We start from the raw sequence: 21,230 nt of genomic DNA on the forward strand, positions 1-21,230 counted from the left end.
AGGGGTTTATGTTTATGATGGAATTGCTGACAGATGCTTATGTATACTAGGACTAGCAGGCATTGCTGTAATTATGCTATCATATCCTATCATTAAAGGTTTCAATTGAAAGAGGTTTATAAATTGCTCTTCTTCTTAGATAAACCACCCTACATTAAGGCATCAACGATATGGTGCAGAATTAAATTAAAATCTCATAAAATGAAATATGTTCTGTATTAGCTGTTTGACACTTAATTTGCCTCTGAATGAGTAGAGGAAATCACAAATTAACCTGCCTTTGTTTTTCCAACCATGGCTTATTAGGTGTTAGAACAACTGCAATTACAGACCAATAATAACCCCCAACCCTTATGAATATGTACTGAAATATGTCACTTTGTGTTACCAAAACCTGTTTGTTAGGACTGTTTAGTTATCCTGGAATTTCCACAGTACATCCTCGGTTTATACTTCAGGGAAGACGTATGAAACTTCAGTTGTTCTTTAGTAGCAACATATGAACACTGTAATTGGATCCAGAGCATGTGTTTTCCTATTATTATTTTTTTTCAAATTCAAGGCATGAATCTTAGTTTTCAGGATATTTCCAGTAAACTGTAATTCAGTTTTACTACTTTTCATTGAACTAGCAAGATAAATTACTTGTTAAATATCATATGATTAAAACATACCAAAAGAAGCATGGCTTTAATAATCCCACTGGTTGTTTTGGTTTTCTTTGTTGTTGCTTTTGTGTAGCTCTTTCTTAATTTTCAAAATTGATTTCTGAAGTCAGGTACTAAAGCAGAAACTGAAGCTAAGCTCATTTTTAGTCCTTGACATTTGCCAGTCCATCCAATAGAGAGAGACCCCTTCTCCAAGTAGTGTCCAGTGATTCAAAATCATGCTGCTGCTGAGGGTATTTGAACATAAATTAATACTTTGAGCATGCTATTTTTTTATTTTTATTTTTTTACTCCTTAGGAGCCAAATCATAAATTTGCTGTTAGCTAGCTCTTAGTCATCTGATGTCTTTGTTGGAATGAGTTGTTAGCAGTGGGCAGAAGAGGACTAACAGCATCTAGACTATTTTTATGACAACACAAATGTAAATAGCTTTACAGTGCCACAATTTTAAAAATTTGGCTTAGCCAGGATGAGAGTTTTATTAGTTAGAAAGAGAAAGCTCCAAAGGCAAAGACAAACTTTTACTCACGGATTTAACTGCAGTGCTTTAAGAAGTTACTGTCTGTGGTCACTCATCTCAACAGCTTTAAGGCGCTGCGTTAATAGGTTTCTCCTGATCTGCTTATTACAGAGTTGGGTTGGACAGCCTTTACGCAGACCTGAGGTAGTATTTCCAGGTATCACTCGTGGCTGTGAAGGAGGTCTACCCCACAGAGGTGAGGCAGGGGACAATTGCAAAGTGGCAATGTCTGGAATGGCTCCAGAGTGTCTGTGCATGTCCTCAGAGTGGTTAATGGGCATGTTGTAGGAGGCTAGTACAAAGTTAAAGTTTCAGGGCTGAACATACTACAGGAACCATGCGTGTTCTCAAACGTTCATCCATTTAGTCTTCATCTCTCTTTCTCTTGCCATCCCATTTTCTGTTAGCCCTGGGCTGTGAGTAAGGGAGCATGAGCAAGGAAATCCAAATGAAAGTAAGACGATGTTACCCGCACGCTCATGGCCGGGGAAGTTTGCACTTGCAAGGAGGAAGCTGCAAGTTAAAGCTGCTGTCTTGTAACTTCCTTGAATCAGCAATACTCCAGGCTCCTTTTTTCTAGTTGCTGATTGAGGCTTGCAGGGATCCAAGTTTGGCAGTCACAAGCTCCAAAATTATGCACATGCAGATAATTATGCATGTGCCTAGCAGTAATCCCCTGAACCAGGTATTTTGAACTGCGTGAATGCACTGGCACTAAAAAAAAAGCATGTGTTCTGTTTGCAGTCAGCTTCAAGTTCATAAAAAGAGAGTCTGATTCCTGGATATGTTATTTCATATCTAATTTATACAGACATCAGTTACACAAGGGTGAAGAAGAAAGAAAAGTCAAGCCCAGGCACTTAGCTTTCATCACCCTCTGATTTTGCAGTACAATGGGGGATGTCCAAATATGAGAAGACTAAAGTGTTGGCCTCGCAAACTGTCCTTGATTATGAGAGAAACTGCTTGCCATAAGGTTCATAGGACATTTTCCCAACCTTATCACAGATATTTTGATTTTGTCCTTATACTTTCTTTCCTAAACTCTTCTTTTAAAAATCTCAGTGTTTTAACCTCTTAAATCTTCTACCTGCCACTTTATCTCAGTGTACCTCTAAGCAAGAGACTTGACAAGGAGCTTCTCAGTTTGTTGGAGGATTCATTGATTCTCTTATAGTGGGAAGTAGAGCCCCAGCCAGTGTGAAAAACATCACTGGTTGAATTGGCTTTAATTACTTTGAGACTTGGAAGAAGTTTCATGGTTTAGCCTGTAGCCATTGAAGAATAAAGGCTGGGAAGATCTTAGGATCATGAAAAGATGACTGTAGTTACAAGATTTCCAAAATCATCCATGAAAGCATTTTCTGTAAGCAAGGAGAAATCTTGAACAGGAAGCACCCCAAGAAACCTGTCCCTGGAAGTGGGGAAGGTGAAGCACCAACATAAGCAGTTAATAGCCAAGGACATTGTTACAGCAAGTATTTGGGAAGGAAGCACTATGGTCCGGTGTCTTGGTAAGCTTATTCAATTTTAGTTTTTTAGTTTATGCCATGGGTATGCACATCGTAGGCTCTGTAGGCAACACACATGCCTCTTGGTGACAGAGTGGTGTGCTGATGGTAATTCATAGAAGTAAAATAGCTGGGTTGGATGCCCATGCATAATCATCAGGAGTTTTCATTCAGTGCCAGACCTTTTACAAATCGGGGAAGAGGAGGCCTGAGTCTAGACCAGAATTGTGCTCTCTCATGCAGTATGTAGTGTTGCATCATTTAAAATAGTGAATCAGTGTTCTGTTCAGCTGGTACTACTTGTTTAGTAATATTTACCATAAGACTTTCAGATCATAAATTCTCCTTTGCAAGCACACTTGCAGAGCAGCTTCAGAAACAAACCGTGTTTTTAAAAAGTATCTGAAACTGGGGAAAGTTTGGAAAACAAACAATTCTGTGTTTGGTGGCATATTCTGAATCGCAAAAAAAAATGGTTAGGTGCTACTGTTACATTTGTGATTCTGAAAGCTGGAAGAAAAAAATGTGCATGCATTAAAACAGGGAAATATTTTTGAATGTAGCTGGTTTACACAAATTCTGTTACATTGATTTGGTTAGGTAAGCTCTAGTCTAAAGATTCTGCACATTCTGTTGAAGTCTTTATATTTCTCCTGGGTTTGCTTCCTACTAGTAAAAAAACAGAGAGTATTGAGAAAATAGTATCTTATTTAAAAGATCTTTTATGCTGGCAAATAAATTCTAGATCAAATGAGGATTCACCACTAAAAATCATCCTCATTTCTAGTGAGCACATTTACATGAAAGCCAACAGAATTGCCTCTAACTGCACCAGATTAAATTTGGTTCACATCATTCATCTGTTTCTGTTGCGGATAATACTTTGTGACATAATCATTTTCTCTGGAGTAGCTAATTGTAATGCTAAGGAACTACAGATTTATAAAGGAGAAACAATAGCAGCAGATAAATATTGCTTTAACAGAGAGTCTTTGTTCTTATACAGTGAGCTCGATTTCAGGATGGCTGGGGAAGTTATAGCAATTGAAATACGAGGAAAATTTTGGTGAGACTTCTAATGTAGAAGGAAAATCTAGACCTTGTAAAATGCAATGATTTCTTTTGTTAAAAATTGTTTTGTAGAAACTTTCCCCAAATTTCTATTCATCTCTTATGTTAAGAAAAAAACAACAACAAAAAACATAAACACAGACCTCATCCTTTTCTTTCTCCGTGCCTTTTCCTGCTGTTATCACAAGCTCTCAGAGGCTGTCTGGTGCCCTGACAGCCACCCTATAAAGCCGCATGCACAAGTGGGGTTCACCTCGTATTCTTTCCTGCCCCACGGAGAGCCAAAGATGCTAGAGAAACAGCAGTCCCCAGACTTACGAGAAAGGTGTGCTTTCACCAGCAGGCTGCTGGCTGACCACCATTCACGATACAGTCACTCGGTAGCAACAACAGCTTGCAGGACCGATCCTGGCAAAGGGAGGAAAGAGAGAGAAGAGCCTTTGGTGGTCATTGTATTAAGTACACCTGAGAGGGTGGTTGACACAGGTTCGTCTGGGGGGACATAAATCCAGTTGAAAGGGGTTCTTAGAGTGGTTTGCATGGATTACGGTGCTGAAGAGAAACAGCTTCTAGTTTTATCAGCATTAAGGTATTACCACTGGGCAGCAGTGCCACTTGGCTGTTTTACCCCATCTGGGTCGTTAACGGCACTTAGACGAATTCCCGGCTGCCAGTGAGAAGTGGTTCCCTAAGGCAGGCTTTCAAACCAGCATAAATTAAGAGCTGATGGAAGCAAAATGAATGGCCACCAAAGTCATGCCTCAGGACACCTTCTCGCATGTAACATTTTGCTGTAGACTGAGGAATAACTAGGCATGGCTTCGAGCATTTGGGATGCTCCCTGTGTGCATGTATATGTACAAGTGTGCACATTTGTGTGCATGTGCGTGCACCCTCTTCATGTAATAGGATGAGTGTCTTTTCTTGGATTTATTATCATGGACTTGGCCTGAGTTATTTTTATTTTTACAGTTAAAACTAGTGGAAGGATCTATTCAGAGTCTGAGAAAGATGGAAAATTAGAGGGAAAACATGAACAAAACAAGTAGGAAAAATATTCATGCACAAAAACCACGGAGGATGCAAATCAGTGGGTCATTGTCTTAATTTATCATTTAACCAAAAAATGCATAGAATAGCTGCAATACCAGAGTTTTGCTACTTGAAATTTATATTATCTCATTCTGTTATCAGCTGCAAAGAATGCAAGCTCTAAATATAGTGCACATTCAGAGGCTCAGAGCCTGTGGTTTCTTGGACAAAATTCCTGTGTTCTTTGTGCTGTAGTCAGCAGTATTAGTCGAGTGAGCAGATATTGACTGTGGTATTCACGTGCAGTGAACCAGAAGCAAGCCAACTCTATAGAGGCTGCTGTCAAACTTGTTGCAGTGGCCTGTGAGGTACTGGACTGTGACAGACTCCTTTTTTTTCAGTACAATTCTTCCACTCATGTTAAATCTTGCTTCAAAGAGAACTGAAATGTTACAGTCTTAGCATTCTTTTTTCTTTCTCTTTTTCTGCTTTCTTAAGTGTACTGGTGAGATTTCTGTGTTGTGAATTGGAAGTCCCTAAAGTGAGAGTAGGTATAACTGGAAGAAATGCAAGCAATGAGTATGTCTGCAGCGTAGGACCACAGAGCGTCTTCATCGTACTGTCACACAGTCTTTCCCCAGCTTGGGTTCTCTCAAAGGCATCATGGCCTATAATCTTGGAGTATGGATTGAATTTAGTTCAGAATTTTTCACAAAAAAAAGACAAGGCAGAAGTTAAATACCACCTTACTTCTGGATTTGCCACACTTCGCTCAACCCAGTTTATTATTTATATGCATGTATGTATCTATATTTGTTTGCAAATTTGTAACAGAAAACAGAACAACAACAGAAAGCTGTTGTTGATTGTGCTTCTGAGGTATAGGAGACTAAACTAGCTACCCCTTGCATATTCTTTATTATATGATGCAAGAGTAAAAAAAAAAGGACCTTAATTCTACTGGTAGGAATGTGCTCAATGGGTATTTTATCTGTGTGCCTCAGGGTAGACTGGGCCAACATTTGTGGCTGATTTTATCGATTAATAGAGGAAGTGATTTAAAGAAAAATGTCATGCAGTTTGATTTTTGCTCTTACGATGGTTTACATGACCAAAGAAGGACTTGGGACTTTCTTTTAGAAGATGCTTTTCATTGAAGCTGGGGCCTATGTACTTGCTATTAAAAACTAGGCAAGAATATGTTGCGTAGGCTCTTCAAGCATTGAAGCTCTAGGTCTGATCCTGCAGTAGGTTATGGCTGCATTTATAGTTAGTTGGCTCTGTAGGGATGTTGGTGAGTTTCTGGAGACCCCGCACAGGTTAGACACAGAGGCAAAACATCCTGAAGAAATGAGCCAGGAATACGTTCCTTCTCAAGGAATGAACTGACCTGTCTTCTCTTGAAAGCATTATTTATGGGGTGCTGTGACCAGTGGTGTTAAGGATCAACAGAAAATTAGGGAGTATTTCACATGAGAGAGAATTTCTAAACATATCAGATTTAAGTAGCTCTCTCTTTAAAGATACACATCTTTCTGTCCAGTATCTCCTACTGAAATTCAGCCTAGATTTATCATGGCTTTTTCTCTGGCCTGTGTAAGAAAAGACTGATGGTCTAGTCCAGTTTATAGAGGCCACCAACACAAATAGCCCCATTTAACAACATTGTAGACAGATTTGGTGGGGAGGGCAGGAGCTGTATGACCAGGAGCAATCAGGTGTTCTCAGCTTCACTGTGGAAGATCACTATCAGCGTACAGCATCAAGACAGTACCAGGAAAGCTTGCATAGCTGGTCTCTGCCTTGGTTTGCTGTACTCCTTCCATGGACATCAGGCTTTTCTAGAAACTATGTTTCTACTCCGGTGATTAGATTGAATTGCAAAGGTGCAGAGGTAGCAAATGTGTAGGTTGTCCTGCTGGTGCAGCTATGTCCCAGATTGGCCAATTTGTTCTTTTGGGGGTTTTCATCTGCAGCCGTTGCTAGCTATTGTGTTTAGGGAATTAATAATGATTCCAGCACTTAGATACTGCATGCATGTCAAAGACTTCAAACCTGAACTTACTACTTCTCTAAAAATATGCTGCCAAAACATTCATTTGCTTTACACTTACTTAATGCTTGTTTTTCACATATTTTCCCCCTATAGCCCCAGTAGAAGTGGTGCTCCCACCCATTTGGGGTTTTTGAGGTTGTTAAAAGATACAGCTTGGCTCAAGGAATGCTTTTTAAACTCCAGTTTTGCACACAAATAAAGCAAGAACTGCAGTGTGAAGTCTTTGTCCCTTGTTTCTTCTGACGGCTATGGTATTCCAGTCATTATACATTCAACATTTGTGAGAACCGACTTGTAGTGCAGATTATGTAGCATCACAATGGCTTTCAATGCCTGCAAGATCAAATAAAGAAACTGGCCCATGTAAGAGAAAACTTCTTAGCCTGACATGAGAACTGAGTATTTTCCCACTCTGATTTGGTTGCACCCCAGCCAGCCCCCACACCTGGACCTTCGGTACCAGAATGGAAAATACAGGAAGCAACTGTTTGCAGAATTTCTTTCTTCCCCTTTAAAACTTCGATTTTTCAGCGTTCACCTTTGCTATACATTGTGCTTCATATAGCTGTGAATTCTACTGCCCTCCTGGATGTTGGTGCTGATCTTTTGCTTGTCTGGTGTTTGTGGTGGTGCTCGGAGGAAGAGAGAATGCTGTCACTTGGTTTTCTGATAAATGATCCTCACAGAGAGCTGAGAAGCAGCTGTGTGACTCCTTGACTTCCAGTCCTCGGTACAGCGTATATGTGCACATGGAACTGCCACTGATCCCCGCCACCCCCCTCCCCCCCCCCCCCCCAAATTAGCTGCCACGGATTGATGTGGAGTGGGACGAGTCATGTCTGAAAATGCCCTCTGTATTTTATGCAGACAGTAATTTCTATACATCCGTGTAATTGTTTTTGCTGCAGGTAGTACTGTTAGGTGAGAAATTCTAGCTGGTGCACTATGTTCAGTAATAGTTGCCAGTCCTTGTGAATATCAATTTTGGGCTGTCTGGTAATGTTAGTACAGAAATGAGAAGCAAATCCAGCCACATCTCAACAGAAATGATTAATGCTGAACCTTCACATCACTGTTTCTGTTAGGGTTGTAGTCCTTTAAAGTTAGAATTTGTCAAATGTTCCCTTCACCAACAAATGTTGGTAGCAGTTGCATTATGAAAGACCTTCAGTCACCAAATTTGTCTTTTGTTATTGCCAGTTTGCTTTTGTTTTAAGCAGTTGAGATCTTATTTCAGCATGTATAATTAGAATTGAAGAAAAGCTTTCTTCCTTTCTCTTCCCCAAATCTCATTTTTGTGATGTTGTGGACATGACTTATAATAGGAGCATGAAACAAAAGCTGAGGGGTTTGGTTTGCTTTATTTATTTATAGTTTGGAAAAAGAATGTTTCTTGCATCACAAAACAGACTTTGAAGGGGGTATTCATATGAGGTAACATGAGAGGCTTTTCAGGTATTTTAACGGGCTGAAGAATGCCTGCTTTCTGCTGTCTTAGCGGAAGGAGTTAAGGGAAGAAGAGAAGCCCAAATTCGCTGAAACAATAGTAAGCGTGACATTCTCAAGTGCTGGGCAGAGAGGGCTTATGGCAGTGAAGGAAATAAATGAGGAGAGAGGTACTTGTAAGTACTCTAAAAGCTTAGTTCTCTAAAAATTTCAAAACACTAAATTAGGGACGTAATAACCCATTAGTTGGAAATGATGTTCTTAAAGAGAGCAGAGTACTTGTGAAATTGAAGTATCAGTTGATTTCAAAGTCTGACGTTATTGTCACCAATCCCACCCATCACAAGAAAAACGTCCCAAGAATACCACAGGAGCATTGGTGAGGCTGACACCAGGCTTGCCCTCTTCTTTCTGGTCAAGCGATCCCCTGGTGGATACAGGAATCTGGTCTTCAGACCGTCAGAGTGGATCCCAAGGAGCAATGAAGTCTTTCCTCAGAGGGTATCAGTGCACATGGGCAGGAGCAATGTTTGCGTGCTGGCTGCATCCTGGTCCCATCTGTGAACAGCGAAAAGATAAATGAGGAGGAGTTGTAGAAAGCATTTCAACTCTCTTCTTAGCTCTGTACTGTTTGGATGTTCTTCTTCTTTTCGTAGTCACGCATACATGTACATATGTGCGCCTTCTCTTCTGTACATAACAACTTCAAGGATATTTTTTAAAAGACCTTCAGGCATTTTCTGAGTGTTTTTGAACCACTGCACCATTCACCGGTGTATTTACTTGGATAGAGGTCTTCTTTGATGAGGTTTTTGTCATGCGCACCCACTGAAGTTTCAGTGTACTCAAGCATTAGAAAAGCCACTATTTGAGCGCCTTTGTTTTCTTTGTTGAGCTGTTTATTTTGCTTTCTTCCCACACAGTTCCCTGGCCTCGCTCTGACAACTGCTTTTCTGCATGAATTACATTCCTCGGGGCCGCAAGTCTCCTAATTCTTCCAGTCGATTTGATTCCTGCCTGTGTGATTAGTCCTCTGCTCCAGCACACAGTTGGTCTTTGCCGAGCAAACTGCTTGCTAAGTGCCTTTAACATGAAGACCTAACTACATTTTTTAACCTCATTAGTGCGTAGGGCACTGCTTCATTCTGGCTTAATAACATGGCCACTATTGAATCATCACTTGCTCTAAAACAGGTTACAAAAAGGTTACCTAAGTTGTCTGGTTTTCTTTTCATATGACTGTGCTTGTGCTGGATAACAGTCAGTCTCTTTCAGCACATGTCCAGTTTTAGCTTGGAAGTCCCTCTTGGAAAGGAAACCCATCAGTTCTGTTCAGTTAGATTTGTGATGATGAGAAATTTTGTCTTTGGATGTTCAAAAGATTATTGGCACCTATTTGGAAACAGCGAATCTGATGCAGCCTGTAAGAAAATGTGATTTGGGGAGAAAAGAAGAAGAGGCTTTTGGGGAGCTGATAAAATTCTTCTGTTTGTTTCACCTTTGGAGTTACAAAGATCTCATCTTCACCAGTTTAAATGCAGACTTCTCACTATAAGGCTGGATTTACAGCCATGCAGCCGCAGTCTGAGTTGGTTCGCTTTGTCTCACAGGACCAATTTTTAGCTGAACGTATTGTCACTGAAATTTAGATTTCAGTTGCAATTGCCTGTAAACTTGAATAGTAAAGATATTCCAGGACTTAAAAATGTTGTAAATAGACTAAAAAAAGAAAAGTTTCCTAAGAAGACAGCGTCACCAGGGAAGCGGGGAAAGAAAAGAGGCACTGGGTCACATGCCACTTGTGATAGTGCATTTGTGCAGTTGCATAGCACAGCCACTCAGAGGGTGAGACTTCATGATTAATGGTGTTTATTCTTGACAGAAGCCTCCTTTATTTATCTGCAATACAGTTTAGTGATTTTATCAGTCACCTGAATGAAAAATATTCAGTCATACCAATATTGCAGTGTAATTGAGTAGAGTCACTTTTTATTATATCTTTCAGCCTTATCATCTGCACAGTAATTTTCTAGCAGGGGTTTGATATAGAAAGGCTGGATTTAGCTGTACTTGACACAAAGCCTCTTCAATTTCCCCTAAAAGTTCAGGCTACTCTTAGAAATGCGTATAAATATATATATAAAACCCTCTTATCCAAGCAATTTCAGGATTTGAAAGAATAAAGATAAAATGCACAAACCTGGATGTGAGAAATGTTAATGTGAAAACATCAAATAGCTCTGAAGCCACTGGTGAAATGGTCTGTAGTGTTTAAGCTTGTGGCTTACTGCAGTTCTTTTTGCATGGCTACATAGTCCGACTTTCTTCTAATCAATCATCATCCAACTCCAATCAGCATACAGGCAGAGCCTATCGCTCATCCTGGGTGTAATTTCAGAGTTGAAGACTATAATGGCCACATACAGCACATTAGTCACTGCGATAACAGCTAGTGGCACTCCTGAGGAAGGGGGAGGATGGGGGAGAGGGGGAATAAAATTCTTCTCATTCTCACAGTGCATTAGTGAAATAGGAGCAAATGTTAAACAAATGTTTATTCAATTAGCTGACTTAACAGCATTAAGTGTGAGAAAGCTTCTGACACTCCTTTGACCTGCTGTTTTGTGGGAGGAGAGGAAGGGGAAAGGAAAGAAGAAAGGGGTAGCAGAACGCAGGCAGGATTTATATATACACCCGCATGCTCCTGTGATGGTGCCTCTGTGGTTAAACACTTCAAGAGATGGCAGGTGCCCTGCCTTTAACCAGGAGGAAGCTAAAATTTGAATAGCAAGTGAGACCACCTCTAGAGCATCAAAAGCGAATCGTAGAGCATGGAAGTTTGCTCTAGGAATGCAGCTGGTAATTTCACTGTCCGATCTGTTATTAATAACAACAGATAATTAGTATGCTGTAGACCTTTTAGACTTTCCTCCTGCACTTTGTGCTACCACATGAAAAAGGAATGGTATATTGGAGGCCCATGGCAGTCTCTCGTCTAATGTGTAGCAACACATTTTCTGAGCTTATCTGAATAACATTTGCTTGGAGTGTGAGTCTGTTTTGTATTTTCAATCAAGAGTTGTGCATCAAATGTAGCATTGATATGTTATCCTTGATATATTAGTGGCCACAAGTCATTAGACTTGGAACCAGCTGAAGACAGGGGAGGAAAAATGTACCAACACTGAGGCTGTGCTGTGCTGTGTAGATACAGGATCTTATTCTATTTATGGTTCATAGAAGTCAGTGTGAGCTGAGTGAGCTAAAACAATTCCTTGGTAAGGCTCTACCAAAAACAAGCAACGGAAATCCCAGCTGGCCAAATCTGGCTAGCATTACTTCTATTGATTGTTTGCATTGCTGTAATGTCCAACAGCTCTGTGCAGGGTCAGCACTCTGTGGAGTGAGTGTTGTGCAAATACAAGGAGATCGACGAAGACTTCACAGCCAATATGTTTTGGCAAATGAACTCTAGTGAGTCTTGATGTGTGTGAAAGCAGGTTAACAGTGAGATTATCATTATGTGAGGGTGCAAATATGAAGCCCAAGCTTGACTTGGAGAAACATTGAGAAGACAGGGTTTTATGTGCATTTTGAAAAAAAATAAATATAGTACCTACATACACTTTTTAGGAACACACAAAAAGACTCCAAGCCAGCACTTGTGCAATGAAGAAATGAATATGCTCAGTGGCATCTGAAGTAGCAGTTGCTTAGTGTACAGGTGTTAATTTGGGATGAAAGTCATCAGCGTTACAGCTTGACCTTATGTAAACAAAATGTTAAAAATATTAAGTAATTGAATGAATATACACTCTTTTTTATGGTATAAACATCTCTTGAGTGAGTCCATGAACTGATGTTTGGGTTATTTATGAAGTATTGCAGGTAGCAGAGAAAGTAAGTAAAAAGCTGGATCTGCATTGAGGCAGTCCATCAGTTGAAAATAAGGAATGCAGTCACTGACTAAGGATTTGGTGTGGTGATTAATGTAGCCAATTTTTAACTGTAACTGCATAATGTTAAGACTTCCCAAATAAGGAAAGGCGAACCAGAGTAATATGCTTTTGCTGTGGGTCATCAGCTGGTTGTCTTGCATGATTTCCCACACCACAAACATTGCTTGTGCAGTCATTTGTATCTTTTCCTGTGCAATAATACCTTTTAACTTTATGAGGGAGAAAAATTCTGATCTAACCCAAAGTTAGGTTGTTTGTATATTTTATGAATTTGCATTCCAGAACTGCACCCGTTTTGTAAGATGCTGTCCTTGCCACAGTGAGAAAATATTCATATCATAGTGTCTATTGGTCTGACCTTGTAGACACCAAGCACTTCCTGAGCACTTTGCCACAGTTTTACATCTGGGCAAACAGCTGAAGAGCAAGTGAGCAAACTCGTCAAAGGTGGCAGAGTAGATAAGTGATGGAACACAGAACAGGGCCTGTGTACTTCAAATCCTGGTCTAGTTGCTTTTATAAGTAAGCTACATAGGCACCGACCCATTCATGATTGATATGTACATGTATCTACTGAATGGAGGGTTACTATCACATGTATTTCTGTGACTTACTTCCTCATACTGACTATAGGGCCAGCATGAATCTAGGAGAAAAAGCAAGCAAAATATTGACCAGTGTTGGAACATGAAAAGGAGTATAGGAAATCAAGGTTCTCATATTAGGAGTTGCCATGTTGTCATTTTCCCTCCTCTTCCTTTCCACCATTAGGAAATTACAGTAAACAGTGCAGTTCTTTGTAGTATTTGGAGCTCTTTCACGTGAAGAGTGCTCTGGCATTTCCATATATTCAATTAACTCCAATTCTTCAAACATTCTAAATCATTTGCTTAGCTGTCCTGATTTCAAGAATGCCATACAGCTAACAAATTCAGTTAGAAGTGCAAGGAGAAAAGGAGCTGTGGAATTGCATTTTAAAAATAGGCATTGCTGTCCTCACTGTCCTTGTATTGAAGTCAGTGGAAGGTTTTCTGGTGGCTGTCAGGGCAGCAGAATTAGGTCAGCACTTTGTGCTTATGAAAAGTATATTCACAATCACTTCAGGATTTTATTAATGAAATCAGCGGACAGTTTCTCATTGATTCAGGTTTATATAGTATTGAACCCTACAATAACAACTAAAGATTTTGAGAAGCAGAATGATTGTTTGACTCATGATTTTCCCATATCATTTTGGTGTACAATTAGTTGCATGAGTCTGATTTATCAAGGACCTACAACCATGAATATGCTTGTAACAGTGAGGAGTAATTTGATCATTTGGGCTAATCACAACTATTAGAATTGTTCTCACGTGTATTTTCAGGGTCAAGCCTTACTATATTAGAATTCAGCTTTCTTAATATGACAAGTTTTTACTAGCCAGTTGTTGACTGCTGGTGCAAAATGGTCAGTCTGTACAAATAGTTATGGTATTAAACATGCATAATCATTTAACATGGGAAGTATTACCAAAGGGATTTAGCTATGTGCTTTAAAATAGGACTATTTACCTAGCAAGAAAAGTACTTATTGCTATTTCATCTTCCAGGGTCTACTAGAAATAAAAGTGTTAACGTTTTGGGGGCATCCATCAGAAGATTATTTGAGATTAAAAAAAAAAAAAGGTAAAAAAGAAAAGGATCATAGACAGTTTAATGAGTTCAACATTTTTCAATTCTTCAAGCAGGACTGAATTGAACAGATATCAGAGAAACAGCATGGATATCATTGGTATGAGAGTTATGCCATCAATGCTTCCTCCAGCATTGAATAACATACTGTTAAATGATTAAATATCGAGGTTTGAACTTTGACACTTTCATAATATAACAAGATGGATGAAAAGGCAATAATAAATTAGGTTATATTACAATATTTCATCCCACTTCGTTGACAAGCTTTGTTCTGTGAGATAGATTATTGTTCCATCTGTAACCTCAGCTCAGTGTCATATTTACAATGTTATAGTTAAGGATCACTTGCTGTTTTCAATATAAATGTATTTTTCAACAGATTCATAAAAGAGCCATTTAAAAATTTATCAGGACAAAACTTGGCATTAAAATATCCAGTCCTGGAATTATAGTTTCCTCTAAAATCAGGAAATGCTTAAATCACCATTATTTTTTTTAAGATAGGTTATGCTTAGAAGAGGTTTTTACCTAAGCACAGCTTAAAGCAATTTGGAAGCCATTTGTGACAGATCACCTCTCTAACACCAAACCAACCTCAAAATTTTGATCCAGACTTCCCTGTGACACAGACCTTTGTGGCTGTCCTGAATGGCCTTAAATCTGCTTCCAGGAAACATTGCTATTTTAGTGCCTTCTGTGACAAGCATGGAGGTTGCATCATGCATCTGGGCCCACTGTACTTTTCATAGTTGCAGGGGATGCCAAACCAGGGACCATGTGCACTATATTGATATCTTGGCACATTTTAGAGAAGTTCCAGCTCTCCAAAGCAAAGAAAACCGATGTGAGGATCCTGAGGCCACTAAGAGGCCTTAACTGCATTGAACAGCCTTACTTAGGACCTTCACCCACAGACATGCACCCAGAAGTGCGTCTTAAGCTTAGCCCAGGGCCCCCAGTCCTTGTCTGAGCTCTGTTGTAGGTGTGCCTGTCTCTGGCCCTGGGTGGGCCTGGGGCCTGCTCGGGAGGTACCTGTTTTCCTGGATGGACCCCTCAGAGCTATGATGTAGCTTGTCTCCAGTCCTGTCTTTGGCCCTCATTTTGCACCTGACTGCGCCCCTGGATGGGGTTCATCACTTTGCTAGAACTCCGACTGCTGATGATCCCTGTGATCAGCACCTGGCTTGGCTCACCCTGCCCAGATCTGGTGGGACTGAGTGCATTGCCTGTGCCTGGGTTATCTAGGGCTCCTGGCTTGCCTTCTCTTAGGGGCAGCTGTCTCTTGCTGCTCCTTGGCACCTTGAACTATTCCTGCCCTTGGAGTAGTTCAGAAACATAGGTGGGAGGACAGGTGCAAGTTTGTAGGGAAAACAAGGCTGGGTAGGGAATGCTCTGCACCTTCTCTAAATGGACATCTGGAGCTAAGATGGCAACTCTTACCTCACCCTACTGCACCAGTGGTGAGAGACAGAGACTGGAAATTATTCTCCTGAATCCTGTCCATTTGGCACTGAGCAGGTGGGGTGGCTGAAGGACCATGTATGAAGTCAAGTTCTGTGTTTGCTTACTTACCTATAGATTTTTGCTACTACTCTGTTCATAGCCAGAGAGCGGTATTTCACCTGCTTGAGTGGGCCTCTCCATTTCCACCAAAGAAAGGGATAGCATTTCCACTTGTATTTGAAGCATCTGATCTTCTTCACTGAAAACTTATCGAACGCTTACGTACCAAAAGCAACCTAAAGCGTGTGATATGAGAACCCCTTGCTCTCACTGCTGATGGAAAAAATACGTGATCATTTCAGAATAATGCTAGGTAGTGATATTTTGAAATAGATGTAACTAGCTCATGATTGCCACATCAGCTTTCAGAATACCGTATTTCTCCTTCTCCCCAATTTAGAAAGGGTTACACAGGCCGAAAAGGGAATTGCACTTTGTTCAGTTTTTGTGATGGCTGAATTCCAAAGCTGCTGGTGGTTGGTCTTTGTGTGAAGAGTTTCTCCACTGCAGCTGTAAGCAACAGAACAAAATGACACACCAGTTTTATGAATAATAACTGAATTCTTACTTATAGCTCACCTGTAGTTCAGCAGTGGCCAGAGAAAGTATTAAAAAAAAAAGTGTCTTCACCCTTTTTGTGATTTATCATGCATCTGATTCTGTTTGCAGCTGCTGAACTTGTGTGACCATGTGAGTTTTTAAGACTCCGCAGACACCTCAGTAACATTCATCAGGGAAAGTGTCATGACTAATAGGAAAAAATATACCTGCCTCCCCGTACATTGATCTCACTGCCTCGGCATGCACGTGCCAGTCTCCTGCTGAGTGGTTGAGACTCTCCAGAGCATCAGAATCTGGACAAGGGGAAGTTGGCAGACTGGAGATGGGTAGGTGGTGCTGTGTTAGGTACAGTAGTTGTGTGTCATTCAAAGCATTTTGACATGTTTGTGATGAAAAGGAAGGCAGTCTGGCCAGAACGAAGGAGAAACCTACATAGGCAGCCCTGCTTTCTGCTGCTTCTCTGTCCCGGTTCTGTCCCCTCACAGTTCCTCGTGCACCCCCAGGCTCCTCACAGGCATGGTGGTGTGAGAAGCTGAAAAGTCTGTGACTTAGTGTAAGCACTGCTCTGCAACAACTAAAACATCGGCGTTATTCTCAACCTAAATCCCAAACACAGCACCATACCAGCTACTAGGAGGAAAATTAACTCTATTATTATTATTTCTCTTACTTTTCTGTCCCATTTAACTGTCTTCATCTCAACCCATGAACTTTAACTTTTTTTTCCCCCCATTCTCTCTCTGATCCCACTCGGAATTGGGGGGTGAGCAAATGTCTGTGTGGTGCTGAGCTGCCTGCTGGGTTAAACCATGGCGTTCTCTTATACGTCAGGAGCGTAGGTGTAGTCGAGGTTACTGAGGATTAGAATAAAATCAGCCTAATGTCACAAACCCAGGGACCTCTGTCTTCAAATAACTGTTCAAACTATCTTAGGCATTGTATTAAATTTGAGTTTGCAGGAGCTGTGGATGCAGACGCAAAGGTCCTGATCTGGAAGAAGCCCTAGTGCTCTAAGTGTGCTGCTGAAGAGGAAAACCCCTGTGTAGGAGAAGATGCACAGAATTCCTGCCTATCCGTGGTTTACAAATGAGGCATAAAATGTCAAGCAGTATCTCTGAAAACATACCTGCCTTTTTTCATGCTGAAGGCTTGTTGTGTCCTGTGGCATGGCCTCAGACTCAAGGCAGAGCACCATTTGCCAAGGCCAGTGATGAACTGCATGTGCAATAAAAATGTTGGGGGAGGAGTGCCACTCACATCTGGAGATGTGATTTGCTTGTCACTGACAGTGTCTGCAGAGCCAATCCTGGGCTGTAGTGTTTGTTATTTATACAGGACAAAAGTCAATCTTTACTGGTATGTGAAGAGGTTGCAACATAAGATCAGATGCAGCACGGGAAAACAACAGCTAAGAGTAAGCACGTCTGGCTACACCCTTTCTAAAAGTCATATTTTAGTTTGAAGGAGGGAGTTAAACAATTCAAAAGATGTCCATGCTGAAGTTTACCTTGAAGGGGAAGGAAAGGAAGGGATTTTCCATTTATTGGAAGAAATCAGGAGGGCTCAGACAGCGGGAGCTGAGAGCAGATGAAGGCAGAGGGAAAATGGGACAGTAGGAAAGGAGTGTCTGGAAGCACAAAGGAGTGAGAAAAGCACAGGCTGGAATTGAGTTGGAGAAGTTAGCAGCAAGTTAAAATCAGATACTGGAGAGAAGATTAGTAAACATTAGAGTCCAGAGTCGGGAATTTTATGTGGAATCTGATGACTCCTTCTTTCTGCCTTTGCTAATACAGCGTATGTGCCTGCTGCTGATTGATGTTACCCAGATGGGTGTCCTTTCTGTAGCATCCTCAGACACCAGGCACGCGGAGGAGAGGAGGGAGAGGAAAAGGCAGGGCAGAGGAGGAGAGAAGCAGTTGAGTCCCAGTGTCCTTGAATGGTTCCCACTGGGTCTGAAGGGAGAGGCTGACAGCCTGGCTCTTCATCTCGCTCCCGCTGCAGCGGCTGGCTGTTGGCCAGTTGGAGAGCGAATCACTGAGGATAATACAGACTCGCAGCCTTCTTGCAAAAGCTGTTTAACAGTTTTCTGTTCTATATGCACCAGATAACACCAGGGCTCCTGCTTGCCAGCACTCTGTTTGGGTTTCAAGCTCCGAGTTTATACGACATTAGAAGAAATGATTTGTAAAGTGACATTGTGAGTTTCCAAACTTAGTTTCTTTATTAGACGTGTATCGAATTTGCTATACTACTGCATTTTCCTCACTGCTGGGATGGGAAATTCACCCTGTAATGTGATATCCAGCTGTGGTATTTTCGCTTCCTACTTCGCCATGAGTTTCAAGGCTCCTGCATTCCACCCTTGGCCTGGCAGGGAACCACAAGACAGCTAATGCTTCATGGCTGCTTGGGTTTCACAATACCAACCAGAGCAAAGCTGTGTTTCCACCAAAGCTGTGTTTCCAAAACACTGGCGAATCAAAAGCATGCAGAGAAAAGGTGCTCTGAGGAAAGGGGATGCCTGCTCTGCACAGTGGTGGGAAACTGCTCCTGGTTTCTGCTGCTAAGTGCATTTTAAACACAATGAATGGAGAGTGACTGGACTTCTCGTGGGTGCTTTGCCTGGGTGCCAAAGGAGTGATTGCTCTGATGCCTGCTGCTAGCACACAGCCAATGCAGCTCTGTAACAAACTTCAGAGCAGGGAGGTATTTTCATGCGTGGAAGGCTTACCTTGCAAAAAGCCTTGTGAGGGCAAGAAACACACAGAAGCCAAATAAGGAAGGGAAAGGGGGAAGAGGGAGAAAAGCACAACAGGAAAGGTCTTTATTCCCCAGATTTTATGAGCCCTTGTGGATTTTGTTGCAGGGAAACTGGTATCCTGTTAGGAATGCATAACTTTGATCTGTCCCATTCATAGGTTAGTGTTTCCAAGCTGATAGCAGGGTAGAATTGTCTCCCATGTAAGATTATGTTCTGTTGGCCTTTTAGGTGATGACAACTATCTCCATTGATCACAGTGTGTGTATGTTAAAAGAAAAAAAAATACATTTCTTGTTTTATTATTCTTTGTAAGCCAGCAGCATCAAAGGAACAGGCTGCCCTTGCTGCTCTCACAGCTGCTGCCTGTGTCTGTGTTGTATATATGCTAAATTAATTGGAAAAATAGGGACAAAAAGACATTTAATTCGGGTCAACCAGTTGGACTAGAGCAAATACATGACAGGCTTAATCATTGTCTTTTGCCAAAGAGCAGGTTGGCAAGGGCAGGCACTCCAACCCCTTCTGATGAAATTTGGACTTCTTCCAGTGCCTTTGGAGCCTGGATGCTGTGAGAGGAGGGTCTTCACTCTGAGTCCTGACGCTGTCATACCGTCAGGGTGTGATGGTGAAGAAGGTTACAGCAAGTTTCTTGTCTTTTGTCAGCTGTGAACTCAACTTTCAGCCTTGCTTCATCACAGTTTCGTACACGCAGCCTGAGAATACAACACTGCTCTCCCTTCGTATGGGTGATGTATTTAATTACTGTTGACTTGTTAAAGGCATCAGTCTTTGGTGCCAGGCTAAAAGCAAACACATGCAGCAATCTTTGTTCCTTTGCCACCAAGTTTTCACCAGCTTTTGTGGGAAGGGACAACAAAATTGCTCCAAAGTGCCCAGCTGTCTTAATGGCTTACAAAGTTTGAGTTTTCTGAAATTATTTCTGTACAGACATTCAATCTTGCACTTTCAGGAAGGGTAAGCTGGCAAATCAAGGGAGTGGGTGCAGTGTAACTCAAAACTTTCTTCCCAATAGACATGGTCATAAAGACGTAAGTGATTCAGTATCTCAGTATGTCTTCCATATTACAGCAGTAATTAATATCTGGTATACAGGGTGCATATTTCACGCTAATTAAAGCGATTATCTGCTAAACTCTATGGAGAAATGGATGGTATTGAGGGATGTAACAATTAAACTATATATAAGCTTGTGTTAAAACTGGCCAGAGAAATCTTGCTATTAATAGATACAGAGAAGAATCCATTTCCTTTCCTTTCTCTCGCCAGGTAGTTGAATTTAGTGGAAGTTACTACATGTGCAACCCAGTTGTTATTTTTTCAAGAAATAAATGTGTTACCTTTAAACTGTTTTTGTTTATCATATAGATAACCTGGCTGGTTTTTTTGTTTGTTTTTCTTTCTTCCTTTTGCCTTCCAGGCCTTCTGCCTTATCTACTAGCCCAACGTATTCAGACCTTCCGTTCATTAGAATTTCCCCGCACAGAAATCCTGCTGCAGCATCAGAGTCTCCCTTCAGCACTCCTCACCCGTACATTAATCCATACATGGACTATATCCGGTCCCTGCACAGCAGCCCGTCCCTGTCCATGATCTCGGCAGCACGCGGACTCAGCCCGACAGACGGTGGGTTAAGACAGGCTTCCTGTTTTCTGTCATTGTAGCAACTAAAGTTATATTAATCTTGTCAACATTTTTCCCCCTCATTCAAAGCAGCTTCAGCAGGTTTGTCAGACATATTCATTATGTCATAAATGTTTCAATACTTCATCAGCCTATCACGGCTCATTTGTACATTTCACAAATGTTGAAACTTCAGGAAAAAAAAAAAGCCTTGCCTCATTCAAAATTTAAGCTGGAAGGGTGGTGTGTGTCTTGTGACATCTTTTGTTTGTGGAGCTGACCCTGGGTGTGATTTTGATCTTCGAAGAAACCCTGTGCATCTTCACTGATTTGAGCCACATTCTTAATGAGTGCAAATCATGTAGTGCCATGGAGTTCAAGTGCACAGGCTTGTTAATTAACATAGTATTTTTCAGTTATGTAAACCATGTATTGATTTGGTATGTTTAGTCAATAGTTCTGTTTAAAGTTCTGTAGATTTATTTCCATTTACCCTAGCCCAGAGATATGAAACTGAAATAAAAGAAGTGGCTGATGATAAGGACAAACACCTTTAGTTTAAAAGGTGGACAGCATACTTGAAATGTTGATACTTTAGGTCTTGGTGGGACCATGGCTATTACTGTCCAGGTTATATGGTTTTTTAGTGAACCTCCGCAATAGGTCTTGTTGTTACTCTGGCACATTTCCTATTCATTTCAGTGGGAGTATTGGTGAAGTGAGCAATGAATAGAGTTGCACATGGTCTCAGTCTCATTAACAGTAGGTTTTTCAATAATAAGGTAAGTAGTTTGACATTTCAAAATTGTAGTATTTGCTGAAGA

General features: G+C 41.0%; 1 protein-coding gene across 4 annotated transcripts in view; it reads left to right on the forward strand.

Annotated features, from left to right (window-relative positions):
* Positions 1–21,230, forward strand: part of GLI3 (GLI family zinc finger 3) — a 212,244-nt gene that overhangs the window by 116,428 nt on the left and 74,586 nt on the right. For 2 of the 4 annotated variants that reach the window (XM_035552540.1, XM_035552541.2), the window contains exon 5: positions 20,204–20,409. In XM_035552540.1, the coding sequence (XP_035408433.1) occupies positions 20,204–20,409 (206 nt within the window). Of the gene's footprint in view, positions 1–18,065; positions 18,202–20,203; positions 20,410–21,123; positions 21,189–21,230 lie in introns of those variants that run through there. The other 2 variants (XM_035552543.1, XM_035552544.1) reach the window with 2 other exon arrangements.

The sequence above is a fragment of the Cygnus atratus genome, chromosome 2 (assembly GCF_013377495.2).
Source record: "Cygnus atratus isolate AKBS03 ecotype Queensland, Australia chromosome 2, CAtr_DNAZoo_HiC_assembly, whole genome shotgun sequence".
NCBI lineage: Eukaryota > Metazoa > Chordata > Aves > Anseriformes > Anatidae > Cygnus > Cygnus atratus.